Source organism: Centropristis striata, chromosome 8, assembly GCF_030273125.1.
Source record: "Centropristis striata isolate RG_2023a ecotype Rhode Island chromosome 8, C.striata_1.0, whole genome shotgun sequence".
NCBI lineage: Eukaryota > Metazoa > Chordata > Actinopteri > Perciformes > Serranidae > Centropristis > Centropristis striata.
Window position 1 is genome coordinate 27,934,620 of NC_081524.1, and position 25,280 is coordinate 27,959,899.

Here is a 25,280-nt window from a genome sequence, read left to right on the forward strand (position 1 = left end):
CCTCAGGGCAAAACATCAGCCGAAGGGTTATCTTAAATGTTATCTTAATTTTTGAGTCAAGGTTCCATTCTGGAGGTGGTTCAAATGCCTGGAAAGCTGAGTTAAGGACTTTTTAAGTAGTTTCAATATTCAAAACTATTTACAAATATATTTAAATCCAGCACTTTTGGCAGCATCGTGTATATACAGATCTGATTTCCATCCCTGTCACCCACCCCTGTTCCTGCCAAACCACAAAATACTACTCTGCATGGAGTTACTTTTCTGGGACTGATTGACCAATCACAGTCTTTCAAAAGGTTAACTAAAGGCAGGCAAAGCAAATACACAACATATAGAATGATTCCAATTTCCATGATCTACCCAGGTGTGATCACTGCAAAAGTTTAAATATGCCTCTGCAACTGAAGACTCCCAAAGCTCCCTCTGAGGCTGTGGCTGCTGACATCCACAGGCTTGTCTGCCATTACTTTTATTAACAATATCAACACTGCTATTAGGTCTTCTGTTATTTCACTGATGCCTATATGTCTAAAAATTCCACTGCTAGCTACCTCTTATCAGCCAGCAGACAAATTGAATTGACATCGACTTGAGCAAATGTTTACTCAGGAGATGTAATGAAAATTGTTCTGAAAATGACTCCCGCTATGCTGTCTCAGGTGGGCTAATATAGGTTAACATTAATCAGTGTGGAAAATCAGGAATAAGCCCACGCAGAGATCTTCCCGCTCAACTTTTTTTTTGTTTTTCTCCGTGATGCCAAACTTAAAAAAAAAAGGGGGTTGAAGTTTTGGTGGATGAGGTGTAAAAACTCCAGATCAAATTAACCACATGGACAGTCTTTTATTTTTATAGTGCATTAGCTGTGACTAATGCAGGTCTGCTTGAGCGCTGTCCCACTAAAATAATAGTTATCTTGGCTAAAATACACTCTTGCTCTTTCTGGTTCAATGGGTCGCTCTGAAGTGAAATACCCACTGACTCCCAACAGATTCCAAGTCTTTACAAAACATTGCACACTTTTTTACTAATTGGAAAAAAAAGTATGCGTCAATAAAAAGGGGCATGCCGAAGACGTGAAGCTGATCATCAACCTGTGTTTCTCATAATTACGACAATGACAGAAACAACAGCTGCAACAGTGGTTATGGCTGAAGGTTCCTGGTTCATCTCAGGCCACACAGCTTTTATGATATCGGTCGCAGGCCAGCAGGGCCATGATGGCAGTGCAGAGCCCTGCTGGGACATGAAAGGCTATCCCACAGTGCCATGCACGAAAGCAACAGCAGGGGAGCAGATGGTGTGATGTTTGTCAGAGCGTTTTGGGCAGCTGCCCATAAAAAACAGCGAGTGGATGATCAAATTTATACATTTACATATTGAGAAAAGCTAGCAAAGTCAAGAACAGAATGTGCTACTTTTGTTTGACCATATACTGAGGCTCGAGTTGTTGCTCTCTACTTTAACAAACTATCTCCTCCTCCTGCTCCCCTGAGCTGGTGTCAGGGTGAATCATAGCTCCTGTGTTTACTCCCTGTTTCTCAGGCTTCAGAACCCCACAGAGAGGCAGAAAGAGGGGAAGACGAGTAAGAGGGATGGAAAAAGAGCAGTAAGGACACCTGCTTATGATTCAGAGAACTGGACCACACGTCGGTGAGAAGGTGAGAATGAGTCACCTTCCTTTCTCCTTCTATCCCTTCATCACTTGGGCCCTCTACAGGCAGGAACCTGTGGGTGCCCTGTCAGGGATCTGTCGTTTTTAAGCCCCCCTCCCGGTCATTTGACATCGTTCCCCTTCTACTGTATGTAAAAACAGTGCAGGCAGCAATTTGACTTTGAGTAATGGAAGAAGGTTTGAATTCCCCCTCCGAGATACTGGAACCAGTTGGGAAACCACAACTATTTAAATGCAGGAAATCTTGATTTTATAAAATGTTAATATGATCTGCTCTGGGGACAAGCGAGCAGCATGGCTCAGAGCAAGAACCCCTCCAACCCCACCTTCATCTGTTCAACAGGGTGGAGACAGGGAGCGAAGGAAAGGAGGATCGGGGAATGTGACAAAAGAAGGGAGAAGAGAGAGAAGAGGAGGAGGAGGGGATGGAGAAAATGTGAAGAAGAGCCACCTTATTTATGTTTTAATTTATTCACCTCAAGCAATCCTTTTCACCATCCACCTGCTGGTAAACAGCCCTAAACTAGAAAAACATTAGTGCCCAGATGATAGAGTGGAATGAAAGGCAGCTCAATGTTAAATATCTTTTCTCCTTATTTCTTTTTCTTTCCCTATGCCTCTCACTTTCCATTTCTCAAAATCTATCAGCCTCCATCTCCGTGTGGCCACATGGTAATTTTAGAGGCCTGAGAAATTATGACTGCCTTCTTTCTCTTTCCTGCGCTCTCGCTCTCTCTTTCGGCATAGCCTGGATGTAAAGTAAATGAAAATTCTTTGGAACTGAAACCGAGCCAACTCTGTTATTTGGATTTTTATGGCTGCATTTCCTTTCTCTGTCACTGGACTTTCTTTCTGGTCCTTGGAGAAATAAAAACATTCATTGATAGAGACTTTTGGAGTTTTATACAAAGGAAAGAACAATTACTGTCTGCCAGAAGCTGAAATAAATTAAATCTGGGATCACAAGAACTTTGGCTGCTGAACAAGAGGTTCTGTTAAAATAACCCCCAAGAACCAAAGCTCTCACCTCACACACAACTGGCTTGGTGTGTGAGTGTTTGGACAAAAATATGAGGTAACATATCAGTAAACCGATCCAATGTCTTATAATTACTTTACAACCACTCCTTTAAAAAAAAAATCTATGATACATGACACCAGTTTTAGCAGCATCACAGGAACCTTCAACAATAGATTTTAACCAGTTGCACAAATGCACTTTGTAAATGGTGCTCTTCATTAAAGGTACTGCACTACTATACACTCACAAGTTTCTCCTATACAATATTTCTTAGGAGTGCAAGTTGTATTTCTATTTCAATAACAGTGGGCCTCATTGCACTGATGGTAGGGTAGATTGCAGCATTTTTGGGCCCGTAAACCAGAATTTCCATTCTAAATATATAGGTATGATGTAAATATAAAAAACACATTTATTATAAGTTAATTCAGCTAAAGTCTTTCCAGTGCATTAATAGAAATGTATTTCTGAGATGTGCCTCCCGGTGGACATTTTACTCTTAATTTATTCTAATTGAAAGTCAGAACTACTGCGTTAAGTTAACCTGACCAGATTCAAGCCTGAGAAATCTTGAATAAATACAGTCTACAGCTCTATGGTAGAATGCCCAATGATTAAAACGCCAGTGGGTCAATTCATTTGTACAAGCAACTTCAGAAGAAATTTGTTGGTACAAATGGTTCTTGCATGAGGTCCAAAGGCTCTCATTTAAATACTTAACATTTATTGCTTTTCTCTAGAGTATTTCACCCCTCTGCAGCTCATCCCCACATGAAGTAGTTCAGTAATAGTCGGGTGCACTGAGCCTCCCCTTTTCACCACTTCCTCCATGGAAGTCTCATCACCTGATTCCTTTTAACAGTCTTGTCAGAAGAGACAGGGCCATGCCAGATGACATGAGGAGCGGAGCACAAGATGTGGAAACCACATGTTCATCAACCACTGCTTCCACATCTCCTGCCGTGTAATACACACTCGCACAAATTTGTCCGCAGTCGCAGGCATCCATTTTTACGCACGAAACACAGATAGAAGTACAGATGCAGAAATAAATGAAGGCACACCTCCAACTGTCCAAGTGTGTGACAGATTGTATCATCTCTTTCCCCTGGACTAGAGAAACTGTGTATTTTCACACAGAGGCTCTTGTAAAACACCACCTTCATCTGTGACGCTCTATCTGCATCTTACCTCTAATTCTATCTCTCTCTCTTTCCACTCGTCCTTCCTGTCAATCTTCTCCCATTATCTCTCTTCTCTCTCTTCCAACTTTGTCTATCACTGCCTCTTTCTCTAACCCCCCCTCCCCCCGAACATCAGCTGCCTCTCTTCTCTACTGTAACTCAATATGTAGCCAATCAGCTAGAGGCTTTGCAGTTTTGCTCATCACAGACTACAGCTGTGGGGCCTCGCTGGGAAGCCAGACATCTGCAGCACCTTCCAATATCTTGTCTCTTCTGGGCCGGCATAAACAGACAGAAGAAAACATCTGTAGTGTAGGTGAAATGATTGTGGGAGTCCAGGAAAGAATCTGGGAGATAAAGGGGAGGATATGGGGAGATGAGAAACTTCTGCTGCAGATGGAGGAAAGAAGCAGAACGATAAAAGGAAGAGGGAACTTTACCTAACCCCAAAGCTTATTAAATGTAATTAAAAAGTCCTTATGAATGGGTTTGGAATGTAATACAACTTGCTACCCTAATTAATTTAAGGATAATGTAATAACATGAGATTTAATAACGAATGCGTCAAGCTGAAGAAAAAAAACAACAGACAAACAACCTAATTACAGTGAATATTTTAACAACTAAATCATTATAACATCTAAAAAGATATTCTCAATGTTTATTGTAATAATGAAATGTTAAGAGTCGTTTCAGAATTTTCATTATCAGAATTCTATGTGTATTAACAAGAAATACAATTTTATCAAATTGGACATAAAACATGCTGTCTTCGTACAGTCTCTAATTGAATATATGTCACAAAGAATGAGCAGATGATCGTATCAGGTTCTTGGAAATCGGGGCATGTACGTTACATTTCACTATCAGTTGCTAGAGGGCTGCTTCAGAGTGACTCAGATAAACTTTTGTTACATAGAATTAAACCAATTAAAATAATATCTAGTTCAGGAACATGACTGCGTTCATCTTAGCTAACAAGAAAGACAAAGGAAAACATGGTTTGTTTATTGTATTACCAAATAATCCATGTCTAATTGCATGGTCAAAAAATAAGACTCAGCGGGACTGTAGCTATAACACTTTCATGGAATTTCACCTAAAAATAGCATAGTTCTGCTCCAGGAAAAAGGGAAAGATTATGGACGAAGATGGGAAAGAAGTTGATTTGGGACGCGGCGTGATTTTGAGGATGATAAGCTGGAAAGTGAGCAGGGATAGAGAGGCGGAGGATGAGTGATAGGAGGAAAAGTGGGATGTCTTGTCCCCCACTGAGGCCCTGTAGACTCAGTAGCTGCTACAGTCTGCCAAATTATAACCTCATCTGGGGTTAGAGACACCTGGCTATTCACACCAGAGCATGCAAGATGACTTCCACAGCTGTCCGAACATGTATTACATGTTTGGAGGGACAGCAGGGGTCTCTGTCATTCAATAACATGTAGGGTATGGAAGTTCTCATGACTCATATCATGGGAATTATAATGGACCCCAGCCCGACTCTAAGACAGTTTATTTCTCTTTCATTGCAGGTGATGTTAAGCAGGGAGCAGTGAGAAAGATGTGTGGCTTCTCTTCTCAGTTTGGGCCTGTTTTGCCTTCTTTACAGAAGCAGGACACAAGTAGACCACAAAACATTGAAAAAAGTGATGAATAAAACATTTTGCTGCTTAACACATTTCCACTCTTTGCTTCCTTGTCAGTGGTGGACTCAGGCTGTCTAGAGATGGCCTTAAAAGAAAGATGAAAGCCCTTAAATGTCTTTCCATTTAAGGGCACTCTAAAGCAGGGGTGGGCAATTCATTTCCCAAGGGGTCACATGAGGTACTGCGAAGTTTGCAGAGGCCAATACTTAATTCTGTTCAATATTAATTCAATTGCTTTATAAAATGCATTCAATTATATGTTTTTGACCTGCCACTGTTATTGTGGCGTAAGTCAAATGTAGCAGTAAAAATTGACTTCAGTCATTATCTCACTTTTCCATTTATTTTACACACAACATACATTCAAACCACAAAAACAATATACAGCATGTATGTTTTGCAGTAAACCAGCAATTTATTAGTGTTTTTTAGTTTTTTTGGTCGTGAGATGCAAAGCTAACTCTAAGTGTTTTTTGTCGAACGAATTTCTGTGCAGGTGCGTATGCATGCACGCACATCCGTAAATTGCCTTCAAAATAAAAGCACTGTGGTTGTATTGATTTCTAATTTGAGGGTAACCTCACATGGCCCGGACAGGGACAGCCAACGGGCCGGATGTGGCCCATGGGCCGCCTCATGCTCAGGTCTGCTCTAAAGGGTAATTCATTTCATTATCTCTACTGGAAAGGCACCCTAGGGAGGCCTTTATCAACTTGAATCTACCATGGAGGCATCCAAGAGGGCACTTCTACTGTGTATTTGTATAACATGGGTTGCTGCAATATGCTGTGTGTTTATATTTGGGAAAACATTTCAGAATAATGTAAGACATAGAGGTTTATAAATAGAAGAAAGACCACCTGGAGGTCCATTTGGTATGTTCTGGGAGTATAATGTGAACATGTTTTTTAAGTAAGAGATGCATATATGTGTCAGTCCCTACCTGCAGGGCGTCCCCCAGGTCGGCAGTGCTGATCTCAGGGTCCTCCGTGGTGTTGAAAGGGACAGGAGTTATCCTGACAAAGGTAAGAACCCGGGGTTCAGGGTACCTCCACAGCATCACCCCCGGGCTGTCTTCTGTCTCACTGTAGAACACCACCTCATGGGGTCCTGGCAGTTTCTGGGAAGCTACAAGACAAAAATAATTAAAAATGCAAGGTTAATGTTTGCACAGACAACATTTCAAAACTTTTCCATGACTTTCAAATTACCCAAAATAAAATTCCCATTAGCAAGTGGATGTAACTCTAGAAAACATTTTCACAAAAAAAGTGTGTAGTGTGTGCAATGTTAACTCAAGAAGTTGGCAGAGACTGAACATTGGGAGAAAAAAAAGAAGAAATGTACACGATAACAGCATGTCAATGCTTATTAGAGCTATGGAAAATACATCTGATTTCATTTATTAATCAAGGAGATTATGTTAAAATTTATTTCATAACACGCAACAACATTCCATGACTTTACCAGATTTTCCAGGATTTAACTAATTATACCTCTTTTCCAAAACTTTCAAGGATTTATGAAATTCCATTACTGTTCCAGGCCTGGAACATTTAAATTCCAGGTTTTCCATGACTGTGGGAACCCTGAAAATAATATCAGAATTACTCAACTTTAATCTGTCAGTGATCTAAAAGCAAGGCTTATGCTGTGGTTTACAGGAAGACATAAAAAAAGAGGGAAAACATATGGTGAGGGGCAAGGAGAATAAGTAAATTACATGAGGAAAAGAGTTGAAAGGAAACAAAGAAAAGGGGAGAAAAGATAAAACATGATAGCAGACTGACAGAAAAAAAGATGATGTGGGTGGAAAAAGTAGAGAATGAACTGGAGGGAATCCATGTATTCTATATATTTTAAGATACAGTAGATTACTAGCTCATTGCACAGCACTCTTCTGATATCATAAAAACCCTCTACTACACAGTATTTCAGAACAAAAAGCCTGTTTAAAGGCGCCTTGAACATTTACAGATGCTTGAGGAAGAAAGAAACACAGAGAGGTTGAAAAATGTGATAAAAATTCTGATGTGTCTTAATGTGGGATGCATGACAGCTTATTGTTATTTCCACATTATGAAATTCACCTAATGTGGCAAAAAACTTGCATTCATCTTTGGTGCTGTGATGTTATTTCTACTATGGAATCCAAACCCTCCAAAACAATATCATCTAAAAGTGCACTGTAGATGTTTCCACGCTTTCAGATTGTTTACATGCGTAAGAAGCCGTATATAAACAAAGTGACTGAGTAAACATTTTTGCTATTGAGTAAACAGCCATTGATTGAACCATGCCAAGCACCTGCAAAAGCTGGATAACGCTGGATCTAAACTTCTGAGTGGTGTTTGACTTAAGTCGTGGCTGCTGTTTGGGATTCGAGTCCTTTGGAAAAATGTTTATTTGAAAAAAACAGTCAAGCAGAGAACTGCTGCTTGGTTTGCTCCCTGGGGGTACAAACACTGAGAGTCTCTTTCCAGAAAACACATTTCAAGGGGCAGCAAAATCTGTCTGTGGCTAATTCTTCTCTTTATGTGCAGCAGTGAGCTGCCCACTTGGAGGTGGACAGCGTATTGTTCTTTTGCAAAAAGGGTGGATAAAAGAAAAAACAGACACTTTCATGAGGTTTTGCTTTGATACAAGTAAGCATGAACTTAGGGAAAGTGAGAAACAGGGACAGAACTCTCTACCCTTCCCTCCGGTCATCTTTCATCTCCTTCTCTTTCCATCTATCCCATCCATTCCTGTGTCAGGCCCCTGAGGGCCACTCGCTGTTCTCTGTACTCCGGGGCCCGGTTTTCTCTGGCTGTTGACAACATGTTGCCGACAGATTGTGCTCTCTGTTCTAGTTCACTACTGTACGTTCTGCTGCTTTAGCCAGCATATTAAATGCATCAAAGACCAGTGGAACAGTGCAACAAACAAAGACTCAACCACAGCTGACAGAGTGGACGGCTGGTCTTCAGCCAGAGAGAAGTTTGATCCTCTGTGTTTAATGTTCCTGTGTGTGTCTGCGTGTGTGCACGTAGAGGACAGCACACACAAAGCACAAAGAGGGGGAATAAACAGCATGTTACTCAGAGTGGAACCAGGCAGACATGTCCGATGAAACTTCTTTCCACAGACGGCTTTGATCTGACTTTGATTTAAGGCGATGTGTATCTTAAGTGACATCTCACTTTGGCACAAAGGTTCCTTTTTTTATTTCGTACCAACTCAGTTATATGAGTTTATCAATGATTAATCACTGTATGCAATATTTTGTACCGAGCACATACTTAATGTATCCAAGACAAATGTCCTTGGGGACAGTAAAGTCAACCTTATCTTATCTCATCTTATCTTAATTCTATTAACAGATATTTGCATATAAATGCGGAACCTGTAGGTTGGAAGTGTTCTGATTTCGATTGGTAGTCTGTTTGCAGTCCAAGTAGTATAGAGCAATGACGTTCAAGCAGGCTTTAGCTGCATGTAGGTGAACAGTATACATATATATATATATATAGCAAAAGATGCGATTGATTGATTTATTTTATGCAAACCGGCTGAACCAACATTTGTCAATATGGCAGGTTCTGGAAAAATTAAAAAAGTAGCCTTATTAAATTTTTGGGTGATGAGTCAAGACATGGCAGAGTTTGTCTCAAAGAAAATGTGTTCTGCGTCAATATGGAAAGATTTTGGACGAAAGAGGTGGGTCTCCCTGTCTTCTTCTTCGTCGCTGCTAAGTGATATGTGAAACCTAGTGGTAAAATTTGGTATACGGTCCAGTGTTTGGTTTAATATCAAAATGGTTTGAATATTTTTTCTGCCCAACCCTAAGTCCGACTCTGTTCTCATATCTCAAGTTGCTAATCAGACCCCAGAGGGGGAAGAAGGTGAATCATCAGACCGATAGATTAGTTCCGAGATTGATCCAATCCAAACCAATCCAATCCACTTTATTTAAATAGCACGTTTATAGCAAACACAAGGTTTCCAAAGTGCTGGACAAAAGATAAACACAATAAATAGATAACACAATAAAAGCACAATAAAAAAGATAAGTAGACAATAAGACGATAAAATAGAATAAGATAAAATAGAATAAAATTAGAATAAAATAAAATAAATAAAATGCACTGCCTGCACAAAATAAAATATGCATGTATACACATAAAATCATAAAATCGTAAAATCAACACTCTACGTGGTTTCAAAAGCCAAAGAGAAGAGGTGGGTTTTAAGAAGAGATTTAAATTGAGACAGTGAGGAGGCCTGTCCAATGTGCAGCGGCAATTCGTTCCAAAGTTTTGGAGCTGAAATGACAAACACTCGTTCCCCTCTGAGCTTCAGCCTAGCTCTTGGCACTGACAGGAGCAGATGGTCAGCTGACCTGAGAGACCGGTTGGGAGTGTAGGGGTGTAGCAGCTCAGAGAGGTAAGGTGGGCCAAGGCCATTCAAGGCTTTAAAAGCAAATAAAATAATTTGAAAATTAATCCTAAAATAGACGGGCAACCAGTGCAGTGAAGCTAAAATAGGTGAAATGTGCTCATACTTTGTTGTGCCACTGATGCTCACCCACTGCTCCAAATGAGCCAACAAGATTTCATGGTCCACTGTATCAAATGCTGAAGTCAAAGTACCAGAATAACACAGTGACCAGAGTCAGTAGCTAAAAGATATAATTAAAAACTCTTAAAAGCGCTGATTCTTTGCTGTGCAATGTTTTAAAACAGGATTGGAAGATCTCAAGAATATTTTGTTCATTTAAAAGTCCATGAGCTGGGAATAAACTATTTCCTCTAAGATTTTAGAGAAGAAAGGCAGTTTAGAAATAGGCCTGAAATTTGCCAAGACAGTAGGATCCTGGTAGAAGTGATCTTATCAGTAAAGTATTGAATTAAGTTCTCACAAACAGCAGGGAAGGCTTCAAGTCCAGCACTAAACAGCACATGAGGTTTATGACAGTTTACCCGAACAATATCAGAAAAATATTTTCTTTTTGCCTCTTTCACAGTGGTTTGGTAATGACACCAGTAATCCCTCAGTATCTTAAAAGACACTTGAAGTTTGTCGTTTTTCCACTTCCGTTCAGCCCTATGACACTCCTGTCTGGCTGTGTGGGTGGTTTCATTCAGCCAAGGCTCTGATTTAGCTTTCTGCTGCCTGGTTTGTAATGGAGCTGCAATGTCTATGGCTATCTGAAAGGTGTCCAGAAACCATGAGTTGAGAGCCTCTATGTCCTCACACACAGACTCAGGAATGATGCAGCTCTGACTGAAGACTGCAGAGAAGTGAGTAGCAGTGGATGAGTTAAAAGCTCGACATGTGCGATTAGCAGCGCGAGGTTGAACTGTGCGACGGCAAACAGCAGCTTCAAAAAGTACAGGCATATGATCCGAGAAAAAAGCGTCACAGACCTCCAGGTTAAGAACACGCACATCATATGCTAAAACAAGATCAAGTGTGTGACCCCGTTCATGTGTAGCCCCAAGTACAGACTGCACAAGATTAAAAGAGTCAATGATGTTTAAAAAGTCTCTCGCCAAAAGGTTTTCAGGGAAACACACATGAATATTAAAGATGCCAACAATAAGGACCTGGTCATATTTTGGCATAACATCAGCCAAGAATACAGAAATCGGTTAAAAAGTTATATTTGGGAGGCCCATAGACCACAGCACACAGCACCGTGTGAGGATGCCTCAGATCAAACAAAGTTCAGAGTTCAAAACTGTTGAATGAGGATGACGGCGATAACTGTTTACATTTAAAGTCACTCTTAAAAACAGTCACAATTCCTCCTCCTCGGCCAGACATCCGAGGAGTGTTAAAATATCAGCAGTCATCAGGTAAAAGTTCTGAAAAGACACTATTTGATGAAAGACATCATTGATGAATGATTGACCATGCTTACTGTTCCTCTTTGGGATTTAGGGATCAGTGCTTACCATTGTGCCATTCATTTTGATAACCTTGTCAAGAAATAACATGAAATATTATGGCTAGGTAAAAAGCTTTCACTCAGACTCTTGGATAATGCTTTTGCCTGTTTAGTTTGAGACTATTGCGAACAGCTATCAAACACTCAGAGTCTGGCTACTGCTGAACCTTTTCTATTCTATATCCTAATCGTGCTGTTCTGAGAAATAAAAAGTTCCGCAAAGCAATCCTGTCACTTAAAATAGGATTTAGACCGATAAGAACAAATGCTTTTCCTAGATTTAAGTCTGGCTACATGATCAGCCCCTCTGCAAAAGATCATCGTGCACTGTAAAAACATTCACCTGAGTCCTGGATGTATTGAAAATGCCCTGTTCGCAGGTCATCTGAGCTGTGCTCTGTCCGCGGAGAGGGAGAGCTGGGAGAAGGAGGTGGCTGGGTGTGGAAGGATTTGCCCTTGGAAAAGCCGTCAGCCGAATTTGCACCCATGTGGAGGTTTAAGTACACCTGTAGGTGCTCCTCAACCAGCTTCAGGCAGCTCAGATGTTCCTGGCCCCAGAAGACCTGTGGAGACAGAAGCAGCAGCGGTGAGGAGGTTGGGAGATAATAGGAAGTGTGGGATGGGAACGAGACAGAGGAGACAGAGGCTAGCAGGGAAGTCAAGATGTAATGTGTAGGGATTGAAAGAAAACAGTAACACAGAGGATGTAAATTAAGGATTTAAAAAACAACTTATCAAACATAAGAACAAAGCTAGACAGTGAGACAGACTCACAGCTGATGCATAACTACTTACGCTGATTAGTTAACATTTGTTTCCAAAACAGGAAGAGAAGCAGCCAGGGTTACCCTCGTCATCACCCCTTCATATCCTTTCTAACATTGCCCAACAGAACCTCACATCCTCCTGACTTACCCACGGCATTCCCCTTCCCGTGCTCCATCAAAGCAAGTCTGCCTGGGGTTTGGATGAAGAACCAGGAATCTCTGAGTCAAAAGCTCTTCACACATGGAGCTGCCTGCCTGCTCGCCCGCTACTCTCTAGCTTGCAAGGGTGGGTTATGACTAAACTCTAAAAACAGGAAAATTTGGGGATTTTTTTCCCAGGTTTTTGGAAAGAGAGCACGAGAAGAAGGAATCGGAAGGAATTCCAGTGGTTTTTGTACAGCACTTGATTAAAACACCACAAACGCCAATATTTACAGTGGGAAATGTATGATTACGTATTAAGTGTTGAGTTACGAGTCATGTTTCTGTTAATGGGCACGCAATAAAAGCATTAAGGGAACCATTGAACATGGGGGAAGGGTAGGGGGTTCCCCCGAAGAAGTAATGTGGAATAATACATTAGTAATAATGCGTTCAGCAAGTCACATTGAAAAGGGACTTTTCAGTTTGAACATTATGTAACTTCTCACAGGAAAAAAGGCGCACATAAGATATAACCTCCCTAAAAATAGCTTCATAATATTCCACCAGCAGATGTGACTCAAATCTGCAGTGGAATTACAGCATGCAATTCCTACTGTCATCACTTCAGCTGCAAAGAGGACAGAAGCAGAGTTAAAGAGGAACAGCAGATTTAAGAGGAGGGTGATGAGCTGCGTTTGTGGGTGTCAGCTTATGAATACTGTAAAGATTAATTTGGAAACCAAAGGCACTCAAAGCCGAGGTGACGTTTCAGTGGGCAGCAGCATCGCCTCGTGATTGGAGGCTGTTCCTCAACTGGAAGATCCTCGCTGAAGCCCTCGGGTTTAAGTGTCCTTGAGCAAGACACTCAATTCTAACCAGGTGTAGAGGTGCTGATCTGACCCTGACCTCTACGAACTGTAGCTGTGCCGAGGGATAAATCTTGTGATTGAGGATGCTGAATTGATGTCATGGGTATACAAACCTGCAGCAGGCCTCCCTTTAGGTCAAGCAGCAGTTTAGGGGGGCCGGGCTCAGGTCCAGGGCTGCCGCTGTGCCGACACCACCGAGCCTCCAGGGAGGTGCTGCAGGAGAAAGGCCCCAGCAGGAGACGGCTTCGGTCCTTCAGCCCTGTCTTCACCAACAAATCTTTCAGCTCCAGCTGCAAAGACGCAGACTGAACTGCATCTGGGAAGACAGAAGTAGTAGTAATCAATGCATGCAGAGCACAGGAAAGAACAGCAGTAAAACAGACGGTAAATAATATGTACAAAAAAAAAAAAATTATAATGAGGAAAAATCATATCCTATGTACTAAGTTGTTTGTGGATACAGCAGTCAGCAATTTATTGTTTACACATTGGGGAAAAAAGAGGACAGTTCAAATAGACAAAAAAAAATCTGTGAAAAGTGAAACTGATGAAAAATTCAAACTGAAATTCAGTTGCACGAATGCTTGCCTCTGTGTTTTTATGAAGTTCAACTGCAACAGTCTGTCTAAGTAAACATTTTTCCTCTTTTTTTTAAAGGAGGAATTATGTACATTCAAGTTCCTGCCTTTGCCTTCATGTTTCTGACCAATATATGACCAATATAAATGAAAAGGTTTGATCATTTTAAGTAAGCTGTTATCTATTAGAGGAAGCTATTGATTCAATTGGGTACAAGTGCGATTTTTATTATAATATTCTGGTCTGAAGCTAAGGAAGTACAACATATAACCATCAATTAATAAGAAGAGTAGATGTGACTCCTGTGTGTCTCTTTGAACAGAGGTGTTCTGGGGTCATGATACACTAAATTGCACCTGTATAGATTCAAGTTCAAACTCAGCGTTAAACTAGAAACTTTAACAGACAGAATGACATTGGAAAAAAACCCCTGAAAGGATACAGAGAGGAGCCACCCACTCATCCTGAAACAACCAAAAGTAGAAAAAGCCCCAACTTAATAAGGACAGCGTTCTCTGTCCTTTCCATTAAAACAGAGATGTGTCACTGTGGTCACAGGCTGTCCTGAACTTGGTCCTTTGGTCCCATAAATCAGCAAACTAAAACCCCTTCTACTGGTCGTTGACATGGGAGGGCTGGTCTGGTCAGTTAAAGCTACAGCAGCAGCACATTTGGAAACCTCAACCCTAGATGACTAATAATGCCGTGAGAAGTGGCTCTTTAAAAATGCCTTTTAACACTAGAAAGTCTCAGTTCAGCCTGGCTGTGAGTCTGGGAAAGTAAAAGAAACTAGCAACGCACCTGTTTCAGTCCCTAACTGTAAGATATTTATTATAGTTCCTATGATGTATTATTTTGACATCAAGAGGCATACAAAGTAAAGAGGGACATGAAAACAGCTGCTTTTCGTAAACATTGGAACAAGCAGAGGCATCTCGACAACACAACCAGAGGTAACCAGTTGTAAAACTGAAAATGAACTCCTAGAACTTATTGTATGGCATCAGTAACTTATGGTCAAAAAATACACACATAACACACAACTGCAAGAAATTGAGGGATTTCTCCATCCATATTTAAACCACCATTAAAAGAATCAGAGAATCAAGATAAATCTATGCACGTAATGGGTAGGGTACGGTCAACTTCTCTGGGCCTGAGCTCATCTAAGATAGACTGACACAAAGTGAAAAAATGTGCTGTGGTCTGATGATTTCAAATTGTTTTTGGAAATCATGGATGTCGTGTCCTCCGGGCAAAGGAGGAAATGCACCATCTGTGCTGGGTAACTTGCACATTGCGCATAAATGCTAAAAGGTACATACACATTTTGGAGCAATATATGCTGCCATCGAGACAACATCTTTTCCAGAGTTGTCTCTGCTTATTTTAGAAAGATAATGCCAAAACACATTCTGCATGTGTTACAACAGCATGGCTTCAAAGAGAGTGGGTACTAGAATGTCCATACCTGTCCCCCATTGAAAATATGTGATTCTTTACAAAGTGCCAAATAGGACAATGGGGACCCTGAGATGTTGAGCTACTTAAGTTGTATATTAAATAATATAAATACTGTTTTCCCAATAATATATCATAATCAATAATATAATAATGGGAAATAATTTCACTTTCAAAATTCCAGTGTCCTCAGTTTCCAAAAGAGTGTTGTTAAAGGAAAAGCTCTCTCTCTGTCTCTGTCTCTCTCTCCAGTGTGCTTGGAGTTCAATTGGGGTAAAGCAGGATAGAGGGAAGAGATGGAAAGGCATATGAAGGGAGTGGGGAGGAGGTGATGATAAATGAGGAGGCAGATAGATAAAGACATGCAGGGAGGGAGACAGACAGAATCTGAGGATGTGAGAAAGCAAGCTAGGATTTGATGAAGATATGACACACAAGCATCCTCACATCTTTCCAGGCTTGGTAAACTGACTAAGGAACATCTTATTCAACATTAGAGCGCAATAACACAACAGGAGGGTTCCAATGAAAAAGGGCTTCTCTTCTATAAATCATTCTGGGGGGAAATATTATACTGGGATGACTCATTTCTCTCAGGAAAGACATTGTTGATACAAGTTGGCAGTTTACCTGCTAATATCTTCTGGTGTTGCGATAGAGAGAGAGCTGTTAGAGATTACTTACTGAACTGTGGACATCAGGTTTATTTTCATGGCTAGGATTTATTAGGCAGCACAGGGGAACTCCCAAACGGCCTTGTTAAATGGAGAATCTTTCATTCACATACATAAAGGAGACACAAGCATGTGTGAATAGTCACATACAGGAAAAAAAGGCAAATGCCTGAATATATACACATGTAAATGCAGACTTACAACCACGCACACCCAGGTGAACAAGAGGAAACACACACACACACACACACACACACACACACACACACACACACACACACACACACACACACACACACACACACACACACACACACACACACACACACACACTATGTATCAAAGCATTCTCTCCTGTCTCACCATGCGTCATTTACAGCCCAGTTGACCGCAGCATCCTGGTGCTAAAGCCAGCAGCAGCAGCCAGCACTCTTAATAATCGCCCTAATTGGGAGTGGTTTTAATGAGGGGGAATCCCTTTCTTTCTTCATCTTTAACTCCATTCTCCCATCCAGGCAGAATCAGAAACAGTCAGAGGCACATTTCTCCATGCTTTCTCCATCCCTGTTTTTGCCTGTATTACCAAAGTACTGCTATGCAGGTTTGTTTCCAGAGATGTGTCAGCAGACAGCCCAAAGACATTACACTGCTGAGCTGTGAAGTGCTGCCATGAGGAGGGAAGAGCCGAGGGAATGTTAGAGGAGAAAAAAGAGCTGGGAAAGTAGTGAAGGATGAAGCAGGTGGTACCCATGTGCCTCTGTAAATAAAGTATGTAACATATTTACACATGATGGGTAAAGCCACAAGAAAGAAGTGACAATGAAGAAGAGAGAGAGAGATAGAGGTTAAAAAAAATACCTATAGAAGAAGAGCACAAGATTGCTTAAGGATGGGAAGAAACTTAAGGAGCAGCAGCAGCTTTTTGGAGAGTCTTGACCTTATATAGTTGCGGTAAGACAGATGAGAAATATTGGATCCCAGTAGCAGACGGTTATCATCCTATCACCACTTAATACAGGTCTTCAGCTTACAAGATAAATACAGAGAAGTGCACACATTCCAAAAAATATAACCTTTCACACAAACCAAACAGAATAGCATTGCATAGAGACGAACAAGAATACTGCAGTATGCTGCCATATTAACTAAGACATGCATACTCACACACAAAGACACACAGACACCGGAGGAAATGGACAGCTGCTGTTTTGGGGTATTTGACGTGGCTCCACTTTATGTGTTTGGGGTTTAGAAAACTGGCTCAGATGGCGCTGAATGAAATAGATCCTGACATATGAAAATGGCAACACACAGACACGCACACACTTTTGTACTTTAACAGTTTGTGTTCACTTTATCACAACACCATGAATACTTAACTGCACAGTTACTTGTACAGACCACTGGTGGACTCAGGAAGGGGGCTAGAGGGGCAACCACCCCCTTTGGTGTCCCATGTTAAAAACAAAAACAAAAAAACAAAAAAACACAAAGCAAAAAATTGCCTTCTTCGATGCCCCTTTGGTAGATATAGAAATAATAAAGTGCCCTCTATGGTGCCCTTCCATGAGAGAAAAAGTGACACAGAGCCCTCTATGGTGCCTTTCCAGTGAAGAAAATGTAATAAACCAAACATGCTTATATGTTCTGGTATTTTAGCACATGAAGCTTGTGATCTTTTTTTGTTTTTTGCCCGTGCCTCTCAAACGACCACTGAGACCACCACTTGTACAGACAGCAGTGCACACTACACAAATGGTGCCAGTAAAGGCATACATCTATTAAATAGCCACATACTCTACAGAAAAAAGCAGTCTGTACTGACAACCAATCTGTGACACAGCACCAACTAGAGGCTGATACACTGTCACCACAGTGAGGAGCACCTTCTTCAAACACACATTCATACACAAACAGTATGAAACATGCAAATCTACAAATATTCTTTTACAGACTTGCAAAAAATATGCAAAAGCCATACACACATACACAGATCATGTATGCAATCAGAAGGGGGTTAAAGGTATAATCCAGTCAGTTTAGTCAATGTGGGAGAGATAAAGCTAAATAATAGAACAACTGTATATCAAAAGCTGTAAAACCTGCACACACAAACCTACACCTACATATATCTCTTGACTCTCAGACTTGCCAGTGAACCAGTGCACACATGCATATCCTCTGCAGTCTAACAAACAACCTATGATACTCAGGGAACAAAGTGGGTGGTGGGGAATAGGGTGGATGGAAATCTTCCTAAAGTGAAATACATTTCTGGCAAACGCTTGGGTAAGATTAGATAGGATCGGAGACATTGATTTACCGTGTCGGTTTCTCCCTGGCAGCCGTTATCTGACCACTGCCTGGCTGATTTATACCTCGGGATGCACTGGTATCAATTAGAAGAAACCTAAAGGAGTCATTACCTAACTAGCTGAGGCCCCCGAAGACTGTCTGGGATGGTAAGAGTAATAGAAGTAATATACTGTCACTCACCACAGAAATACACTATCCCTCACCACAAGACCACTATGGGACACTAGAGGAAACTGGTTTCGAAGCAGGGGACACTGTCGGCCAAAATGGCACAATGCAGGGAGCTGTGCGTCATCCAAGCTGTTACACAGTAACTGAAGAGTGTTGATGAGTTACATATGGGTTCAATGACAGTCACAACACATTAGCAAACACAGCATATCATGTATGATAGATGTGTTTTAACTTCTAAATATTAATTTCTACATGTGATCTCTGTATAAGAAGACATGCATGAAGATAATGTTGCAAGTAGAGAGATCCTATTCCCACAATTGGAATTCACACAGTATGCCATTCTGTTACCCTACTTAAGCCTGATGGGTCCTGACAAATTATCGGGTTTTAGGTCGAGTTCGGGCCATCTCATTTCATACAGCTTCAGGCTTGGTGTGGTTTTGGTTATTTTCAAATGTAATTTAATAAGAAATCGCTCTCTTTCTCCCTGGCTGCTCCATGATCTGTGTCTGTGTGTACATGTTTCTGTGTGATGTGTTGCAAGTAGGACAAGCAGTGCCCAGTGGGAATAGTAAAATAATCAGCAACACTAGACCAATGTTATATGTTAAATTAGCCTGGCAAACTAACGCTCAGTACTGGATAATATAAAGCACAAAATTGCTAAAGGGGGGCTTTTTAAAATCTCTGCTGATTCGGGACCTTATGACCTTAAATGACCTATGATTGTGCTTCTGCATAGTTTTGTCCTAGATTATCACTGTTTAAGATGCCAGCCATGTTCACCTGATCAATGGTGAAGGTAAGCAGATGGTTTTGGCTGTTATTTCTGTATTCCTACAGCTGAACATTTGCCTTTTTACTGTTTTGAAAGCACCTTTCAGTGCCTTTCTGCAGTGCCTTAGTCTTTGTAGGTTAATAGTGGTATATAGTTTCTGAAGCAAAAACAAGAAATGTAAATGAATTGTGGAATGGTGTTAGAGAATCTTGGAGTGGAATAACAGCTGAAAGGTGCCACAAGTTGGTTGACTCCATGCCACACAGATGTGAAGCAGTTATAAAAAACTGTGGTCATACAACTGAATATTAGTTTTGTAATCACAGGATTGCTAAATCCTAGAAAAAAAAAAAAGTTTGTAGCCTACTAAATAGTTTTGAGTTTGTAAAGTCAACGGCACACACTGCTATTTTTTTGAACACACCCCTTTCAACTAATTGCCCAATTGCACAGCGTGCATATCACGAATACTGGGACTTGTTGGTTTTCTGAGAATCTACTGCACCTACTGGTACTTTGTTTGCCATGTAGCAATAAAAAATATACTAAAAACCTGGATTCATCTGGTTAGTCACATTGGACTGCTATTATATTGAACACCACTGTACATAATATGCATGCAGAAATTTGAGAAACAACCGATGTATGTTAGCACAAATGCTTCTTTGAAATCCTCTTAATGAAATGAGGCTGTAATAAAATAATAATAATAATAATAATAAATATAAATTTGATCTAAATTGCACTTTTCAGGGTACTCAACGACGTATAAAGTAATATAAGACATAAACAGTCATGATTTCTTATATCATCATCACAATCAATTAGTATTATTATTGTTGTTATCTCCAGATGGCCACAAATCTGTCTGTTCTTCGGTGAAAATATGTTGTCTAAAAACATATTCCTCATCCATAAATCCCAGTCGATTGGTTCCGAGGGTTCAAAGTCCAGATCAGCAAAAAAATCGCTGGTGCTGTTTTCATTAAGATCACTTCCGTGACTTACTTCTGACCTCCCTCCGATATAGTCGTCTTCCACCATGATTTCAAAGTTCTGGAAAAGTCCAATGTTGCATTGCGACACTCCCGCATGTATTCTGATGCATTTCATTGGCCAAGAGACCAAAACTATGGTAGAATAACGCAAGAGCGATCCCGGTTTTAATGGTAGAAATGCGGTAATGCTTTACCGGCTTAAATGGGTAAACTTTCCTACAACAGACTTCTTTTTAAAACCAATGGAGTCGCCTCCTGCTGGCCATTAGACAGAATACAGGTTTAAGGCACTTTTGCATTCACTTTTGTCAGGCTCAGAGGATTCTCCTTGGTTTTATTTTATGTTATAACATATTGAATATGTTTAGGATTGGGAGCAATGGTTGGACACACAAATATTTTGACATTTAAAAATATGTACCACTGTTCTGACAAGAAATCCCCACTTAGAGTATGGCCAGTTTGTTCAACAAGGTCCCCTGCTGAGAGCGACCAATGTTCCGCAAAATATGAGCTAAGACTATGATTTAAAAAAGACTGCAAGCTCTTGTTTATGTTTGTTTCTCATATTCAACTCCAACAATCTCACAGCTTTCCTACACTTCATGTCTCTCACCAACATACTGTAATACGTCTTCATCTCAACTCAACAGCCATGTGTGTTAACAAATACCTTGCTGGACAGTCCCCCCTACCCATGTCTTCTCTGTGATATATTTATATTATTAATGCATTGAAGACAATTTATTAGTTGGGTTAACTTGCCAAATCACATCAGGGTGCATTTCCAAATATAAATCTCTCTATGTTTGGCTTCCCTCAGGTCTGCTTCTTCCTGACTAGTGAAACAGAAATAATATGATAAATGGAAAAGAGTGGCTTTCTTTCAGCAGAGTAAACAAACTGACATGATCGTAGCTCAAAGATTGGCCAGGGAAACAAAATAAGTTGAAAAAAAAAAAAATCAAGAGGCATAAATAAACAATGGGTAGCTTTCACTTTGTTCAACGAACAGAAGTTTTCCTTTACAAGTGTGCTGGAGTAAATCACCGTGAAGAAGCAGGGGGTCCGCAGAGGCAAAGGACCGAGGAGAAAGCTTTGTGTGTGTGTGTGTGTGTGTGTATGTTGTATGCATATGAAAAAGTGTGCACGAGTAACAGGGTCTGTCGATACGTATGTGTGTGTGTTCGGGAAATCGGGGGCACTCTATGGGCAGTCTGACGGAGAGCTGAGAGATTAGGGAGGGTCTTGTTTCATGGACCTTAAGACATATGTTCTCTCTCTCAGGCTGCCTCCCCCCCCACCCCTCTCCTTTCTTTCATTGAACTATAAATGCCCCCCTACCTTGGGGAGTGGTGAGCTGTGGACGGAGGGAGGAATGCAGGGCTTCCACTTGCTTTTCATTAACACAGGATCTGGTAACACACCTCACTGTCAACCTAATCCCCTCTCTCTCCATCTTGTCCCCTGGCAGAGGGGGGCTGCCATGATCAGGTACAAAGCCCCAGATGTTCCACGGATGAGGGGGGTGGATGACAGGGTCTTCACCCCGTTGCAGCTATGGATGTACACTGATGAAGACAGGGTGGGGTGAGTGTAATGACATAGACTGAAAAGACCCATGTTACTGCTCGCACATAGCCTGTTTCATATCTCCTTTCTTCCTCTATTTCTCCTTCTGCTTGGACAAAATATTTCCTAATCTGCTCCTTTTGTTGCACTGTATCCCCTTTGTGCTCGATCTGCATTTTTGTCTTTCTCATCAGGTTTTATTTCCTAGACTTCTTTTATCTAACTCTTCCTTCTCTCCTCTCATATTTGTCAATTTTTTTCCCTCCCTGTGCTTCTCTATCTCCATCACCATCCTGCTTCCCTTCATTCACAACTCTTCCCTTCCCTCTTCCTCCCTCCCCTGTTTCTCTCAGCACACTGGCATCATCTCGAGGTCTGCTCAGGATGTGGTCCATCAATCTCAGTCTGCCACTGACGACCAGCAGGGAAACAACAGCAGCAACAGTAGTGATACATACTGTAGCGGTGGTAATACTACATTCTCCTGTCTTACATCTCTCATGTACTGCCTCTCCCAGGGGGGTCATTCCTGCTGACTTATTGTGGCAGCTCCAACGCTCAACCTAACAGAACGGGAATCCTAACCTTTATCTCCGTAAAATTCCAAGGTATCCATTTTCTGAGGTACAGAGCGGACTGGAGAGGCCAGAGAGCTGAGTGATGGAGGCGGTGTAGCTAAGGCTAAAAGTCAGCAGATACATCTATTGTCACCAGCGATCAGTCTGTGTAATTGGAGACAGTTTGTCTCATTTCTATGGCAACAAATCTGGAAACACTATGTGAAGAAGCCCTCGGGGAAAATAGCCGTGTGTTGTGACAAAGATCTATGAGTGCGAAAGTTATCAAGAAAGAAAAAGAAGAAACAACTGGGTGAGACAAACATGTTATTCAGCAGTACAACACTGACATCTGCTTTATAATACATTTTCCCATGTAAAAAAGATGATCTTTGTGGGCATTTGGTGCAAGGTAAAGTTTGAAATCTTCCACAGTTAAATGTTACTCGACATGAAGTTTCAACAGGCTCTCAAAGATGAGACAGAGAGATGAAATATCAGGGTCAATAATGAGATCTACATACAGGATCTTAAAGCTCTCAGGTATTTCAGAGAGCACTAAAATATGATATACGAGGAGCTGAGTGAAACCTTCGCTGCACATGATGACAGCATTAGTTTTATGGCAGTTATTTTAGTGTCTTGTTCAGAACAGACATGCATGATGTTATGTTTTTTCGGGCCATAACAACAAACAGTATTTCAAAGAGTTTGGAGCCAAACTGGGGATGAATGATCCAATGGATGTCAATAAACACCAGTGGTCCTGATCCCAACATTTTTATTTGCATCCAGTCCAATTGTAATGTCTCTGGAGAAGTGGTGGCTCTGTTTCAAGGTGCAGGGAACTGTGCTGTAAACAATATCCACGAAAAGACAATTCACTGCACACTAATGTTCTTTTTTCCTGTGATTGCTGTAAACAAATCAAAGAACTACTATTAACAAATCTCTTTTGAAAAGTATTTTTATGTGCAAAGGAAGGCAAATCACTATAAATAGTAGAGTCATCTGAAAGCAAAGGGAGTGGGAAGGGATTAGCTTTCATATTAGTACAATTGTCTCTAAACTCGATTTCTTTTTCCATTGCACTGCACACGCAGCTTCAACTGTGTTTATTGAAGTCAACACATCAAAGATGGATGAAAGCTGAAAAGCTGGTGAAAATCAGAGCAGGGCAGCAGCGCTGAGTATTGTGTCACTGTGCAGTTATGCAGATTTGAGTAAACAAAGTGCAAATTGTTTGAGGTTTTAATTAACATTTTCGACAATCATTTTATCTGAAGTAACCCAATATAACAACATCTGTCAAACAGATGCAGGCACTTAGGGAGCCCAGATCCTGCTCTGTCCTCGTCCCCCTGCAACCCTAGTCAACAGGGGACGTATTGCTCAGCGGTACTGAGGTACAAACCGTCTACTCACATAATTACGAGTGTTACTCGTTATCTCCAGCATGTGGCATGTCAGCCCTTCAGTCGCTTTCATCTTTCTTTTTCCATCTGCTGTCCAATTTTGGAAGACAAGCCAAAAAAAAAGCAAAAACTGAAACACGAACCAAAATCCCTGTTCATCTGTTACAGCGCGTCGGCTCACACCCAACGGCACAGAGGAATTGGAAGCTTTTTAATTTACATTAGCATTAGCAGTTCTGATTGTTAGAATGGAAACACTGCGATGCCTCCTGGATAATAGTCAGTGTTGATGATGAAGTCAGAGTTTGGTCCTAACACGAAAACAAACATCTCGCTCTCACACACACTCATACATAAGCACTTGAAAATATCTTTCTCTCTCAGGCCCCTAATACACACGCACACGCACACACTTGCAATCAAATACACACACAATCTCCCAACAATTTTAGATCCAAGACTAACACAAACATCTCACTTTACAGTTTACTGACAAACCTTGTTTTTGGCAGCTGAGGGCTTTGCTAGCCTGTGTAAAAAACAGCAATATCCCAAATAATACTGAAAGCAATACTGATATTTGGTTCCCAGTTTGAATGAATGACAGACTGTCAAATAGTCCAAAAAAGGCAGAGGCATCACATGTTATTAAACAAACAAGATCGGAATGTGGAAAGTTTGACTCACTGCAGTGAGATGCTGATCAATAAATATTCAGAATGGTTTTATAAGTATTGTCTTTATACAACCTGCTGTTGCATTAAACACATTCCTGAGGTCACAACACTTCTGCTACAGTCCTACTCAATTTGAATCTGACTGAATAAGAAATATAAGTGTGGTTCACTGGGTATAGCTCCACACCAATATTTGTTTGGTTACACAATGACATGAAACAGAACAATTTGTTCTCTACCACATTTTTGTATTGGATATGTGGAGCTCTGGGTAACTGTACTTTATTTTCAAAGGGCCTGGATTGATTCCTGTTGGCACACACGGTGAGCTGGGGTACTAAGCAAATGACACACCACAAAAAAACATGTACATTTAGTGGAGTGCATTACTGAGTCTTAAAATTGTGGTTTCTTTAAAGGATGATAAAATCTGCCAAATGGGGTGAAGTCATCACAGTTGTTTCCAATGCAGCTCCACCTGTTTCAAGAATTTCCTTTAGACAAGTGGCAATGTTTTGCAATCCAGCAGAATGAGATGGATCACATCACTAGTTTGATTCTTTTCCAGTTTCACCTTAAGGAAAAACTAAAAATAAAGTAAGTCACTTAAAGTCCAGGATCTTGTTACTTTGGAGTGAAACAACACCGGTTATTTAATGAGCTCAAAGAAGTCTTACGAGGGGTTTGAAAAAACAAATATAAAAGGTTTCAATGGACAAAAAGCGCTGGGTAAGGCTGCGATCAGACAGAGCGTGTTTTGCAGGTTGAAAAACAAGGCACGTGGCCTTTGTTTAAAGATGCCCTGATCAGAGTGTGGTTACAATTGCATCTTTAT

At 40.9% G+C, this 25,280-nt stretch overlaps 1 protein-coding gene across 1 annotated transcript in view; it reads right to left on the reverse strand.

Annotated features, from left to right (window-relative positions):
• LOC131976529 (intermembrane lipid transfer protein VPS13B-like) overlaps positions 1-25,280 on the reverse strand; it is a 353,761-nt gene that overhangs the window by 62,802 nt on the left and 265,679 nt on the right. The window contains exons 39-41 of the mRNA XM_059339603.1: positions 13,355-13,557; positions 11,805-12,024; positions 6,473-6,657 (exon numbers count right to left, since the gene is read on the reverse strand). Of these exons, the coding sequence (XP_059195586.1) occupies positions 6,473-6,657; positions 11,805-12,024; positions 13,355-13,557 (608 nt within the window). The remainder of the gene's footprint in view (positions 1-6,472; positions 6,658-11,804; positions 12,025-13,354; positions 13,558-25,280) is intronic.